We start from the raw sequence: 3759 nt of genomic DNA on the forward strand, positions 1-3759 counted from the left end.
TCTGTTGGTCAGCTGAACCCAGGTTTGTTGGTCAGCTGATCCCAGGTTTGTTGGTCAGCTGATCCCAGGTCTGTTGGTCAGCTGATCCCAGGTCTGTTGGTCAGCTGATCCCAGGTCTGTTGGTCAGCTGAAACAGGGTCTGTTGATCAGATTAACCAAGACCTGTTGGTCTGAAACTGAAAAAGTAAACATGACACTACTGTACTGCAATCGAACCTTTTGCTGTCTTTTTCAGGATTTGAGTATTACGAGGCGAGCGCAAAGGAGAACATTAATGTGCGTCAGGTCTTTGAGCGCCTAGTGGACATCATATGCGTGAAGATGTCCGAACGAGTGGATGTGGAGGTGCCAGCAGCTTCTGGCTCAAAGACCACCAGACTGACCGATAAACCTGCCCAGCTACCTCAAAAGTGCTGCTGATCGCCTGTCCCCCCAACCTTCACCACCATGTCCCTCCTCCGTCTTGAGCTGTAGAGAAAAAACAAAACAAGCTGTTGTAACATTCCTCCTCAACACTTGCTCTGCTTCAGTCCATGTTGGTGAGCTGTCACTATTTCCTTTTGCCAACAGTCATGAAAACACTTTCTTCCCTGTGACGGTCATGTCTCTGAGGCCGACCGGCTGCTGACTCCAAGCCAACATCAGCGTAACGCGTGCTCAGTCAGGTCGATCACAGAAAAGTGCAGCGACACGTCTCTTCCATCCAGATATGTTCAGTGAGCTGCCAAACACCAACTCTGTTGACACAAGTCATAGGCTGACAACTTGGCTCTAACACGAGTTCCTTGCCCAAAACATTTCTTGGTGTTGAAAGGAGCCAGCAGCCATGACTGACTCAGTGATCACACTAATCACATACCTATGATTCAGCTATAAAACTCAGCATTACTGTGTCCCCGCTGAATCAGTCCCCGAGTTAATACGAGTCCCTGCTAAAAACCGAGTCAGTATTGAGCAACAAGTCATTTACCTGGCACCAGCAGGAAGGTGTGCGGTACAATCAGATACAGAAGCACAAAGCCCCTCCCACAAAGACTGACTTTTCATTTATTTGTTGCTGGACCAGTCTGGATCCGTACAGGGTAGTCTGATTTACTGCAGATCAGTCCAGTCCAACTTGTCTCATGCGTATCAGTAAAGTTTAGAGCAGCTGACCCTGCAGTAGTCTGGCTCAATCCAGATTACCCCGGATCATTCTGGTCTAGTCTAGAAGTTTTTGTCATAGCCGGCTCAGACCAGATCCATCTGGATCAGTCTGGTTTGGATCAGACTCGACCGCCCACCCTGGACCGCGGTCTTTCACGGCCGACACGCACTGAAGCCGTTCGTAGTCACGCCCATCCACAGGTAGAGCACAGCGCGATGTCTTCGCCTGTCCGCAGTGTAGTTGAGCAGCCGCCATGTTTGCAGCGTGTCCTCGTGACCACGTGTGTGCGTGACCTTGTTGCATATGGTTCCCATATTTATTGCGTGTTCAGTTCTGAAGGTTCTTGTGTTTGAAGTGTGTGATATTTTGAGATGTGTGTGTTTCTGAAAGATGAGAACAAAAAGTTGTTCGTTAACCAAGAATAAAAAGTATATCCTGCCAAACTGTTGCATAGCAACCACAGTGCGTGCACTAGTTAGCGTGCACGTCCACCACGTGTCTTCATATGGATGAAAATATATTATGAACATCGTCTTCTTATGATTTTATTTTTGCAGTGAATCTGTAAATGATAGAGTTAGAGCTGAATATATTGTTGTTGAGTATGATCTTATTTTTCTGTAGTTTCTGTAAATTGTCGTCTTACAGTTCACTCCGTACGGAGAAGCACAAAGTGATTGTACAAATTATTGTGAATGTTTATAGATGACCTTAGTATAATAAAATCATGATCTTTAATCAGAACAACTGACTTTTATACATTTTTTCAAGATATGCATGTGCTGCTCTTGGCCGGTGCTGTAATGTTCATGCCAAAGGTCAAAGATCGCTCCGTGACATGAACCTCTGGGGCGCACCTGATGAACCTCTGGGGCGCACCTGATGAACCTCTGGGGCGCACCTGATGAACCTCTGGGGCGCACCTGATGAACCTCTGGGGCGCACCTGATAGGAGGCGCTCGGCTCCTGGACCAGCAGAGCCAATCCCACACATCCTCCAGGAGCCACGTCCTCCAGGTGAGGAAGGAGGGAGCTGATTTAGGGTAATTCTGTCCTGAATATTATCATTTTATTTGGTTTGTCTTAATGCTTAAAAACCTTTGTTTTTTATTATACTGTATTCCGTTAATTCTCAATGAAGAAACGTAATTCTTTGTATTCTTTGCATGGCACCTGTGAGCACAGGGGGCTGCCACCCAGGGAGCAGCTGGGGGTTAAAGGCCTTGCTCAGGGGCCGAGGCGAATGAGGGTGTTCGACAGTTATTAAAACAGTAGCGTTTTATTTACCCTTTACTGAAGCACTATTTTAATACAGCATGTTTTTGTTAAGTCATTTCTTTTAGAGACGAGTTTTAAGAACTATTTTCTACGTCTTAAGCACTTTAGTTTTTTTCTTCTTCTTCTTCAGGTGTCACCTCAGCGAACTGTCGCACGAAGACGTCACAGTTATTTTACACCAGACGTCCTTCCTGACACAACCAGAGCTACCACAGCCTCTGTGTGGAGCGGAGAGCCTTGCTCATGGGCTCAGAGTGGGGCAGATGAGGGTGGAGGCTGGTGTCGGTGCTTCACCAATCACACCCACATTTTGATGATGTCGGTACCGGGAGTTGAACTACCAATCCTCTGATAACAGGCCCACCTTCTCTAACCTCTACGCCATCACTCCCGTAATCTTAAGAATTACACTGACGTCACTCACATTTGACCAATCACAGGCCGACAGGCTGTGATTGACGTGGCAACAAGAGTCCTCAGCCAATCGGAGTCTTTGTTTTGATCAGCCGCTTCAGTGGCTCGTCACTGCGAACTTTTAACGGAAAGGTGAGTCCAAACATCCGAACTGCGGTCAGATCCGAGACCAACCTGCCCTCCGGCTGGCCCGAACGGAACCAAAACCGGTTCGAGCCGCAGATAGCCGTTAGCAGGACTAGCTAACCGGGCTGCCGCGTTCATACGGTCTAAGCGGTTATTTCTGCTTTTACAGGTCGGTTCTGGTTCTGGTTGTAGTTGGGTTTTGCGGATATTTAGTTCAAAACAGTTTGTCCTCTGGGTTCACGATGTTTCTAACGCTAAGCTCGCTGTTCACGAAGGAACATTACTTTGAAGGAACTGTGATTTCCGGTTTCCGCCGGATGTTGGTCCGTGTTTGAAAAATAACTTTGAAACTTTAGAAGTTTTCATTTCGTGTGTTCTCTGCCCAGATTCACACCATGGACCGTAACCATAGCTGGAAAAAACAAACAAAAAAACATGTTGAAATAAAATAAACAAAAACAAAAATCGGCTAAAATAAATAAAACACTTCATTAAAAATAAACGCATCAAATACTTTGTTCAACCATTCAACCTTTATTTCTGCAGGTTAGTCTCATTGAGCCTCAAGGACTCTGGGCGGCTGTGGCTCAGCGGTTAGAGCAGTCGTCCTCCAATGCAAGAGTTGGGGGTTCGAATCCCAACAACGATCACATGCGGAAGTGTCCCTGGGCAAGACACTGAACCCTCAGTGTGTGTCCCCCTCAGTGTGTGTCCCCCTCAGTGTGTGTCCCATCAGTGTGTGTCACCTCAGTGTGTGTCCCCCTCAGTGTGTGTCCCATCAGTGTGTGTCCCCT

At 47.0% G+C, this 3759-nt stretch overlaps 1 protein-coding gene across 1 annotated transcript in view; it reads left to right on the plus strand.

The window, feature by feature from the left end:
- The window catches only part of rab3b (RAB3B, member RAS oncogene family), a gene marked incomplete in the record, with an annotated part of 16889 nt that extends 15441 nt beyond the window's left edge, over positions 1-1448 (plus strand). Inside the window, 1 exon segment of the mRNA XM_037674427.1 lies at positions 236-1448. Within this exon segment, the coding sequence (XP_037530355.1) occupies positions 236-420 (185 nt within the window).
- Positions 1449-3759: the final 2311 nt, after the last annotated feature.

The sequence above is a fragment of the Nematolebias whitei genome, chromosome 3 (genome assembly GCF_014905685.2).
Source record: "Nematolebias whitei isolate Nwh7 chromosome 3, NemWhi1, whole genome shotgun sequence".
Classification (NCBI taxonomy): Eukaryota; Metazoa; Chordata; class Actinopteri; order Cyprinodontiformes; family Rivulidae; genus Nematolebias; species Nematolebias whitei.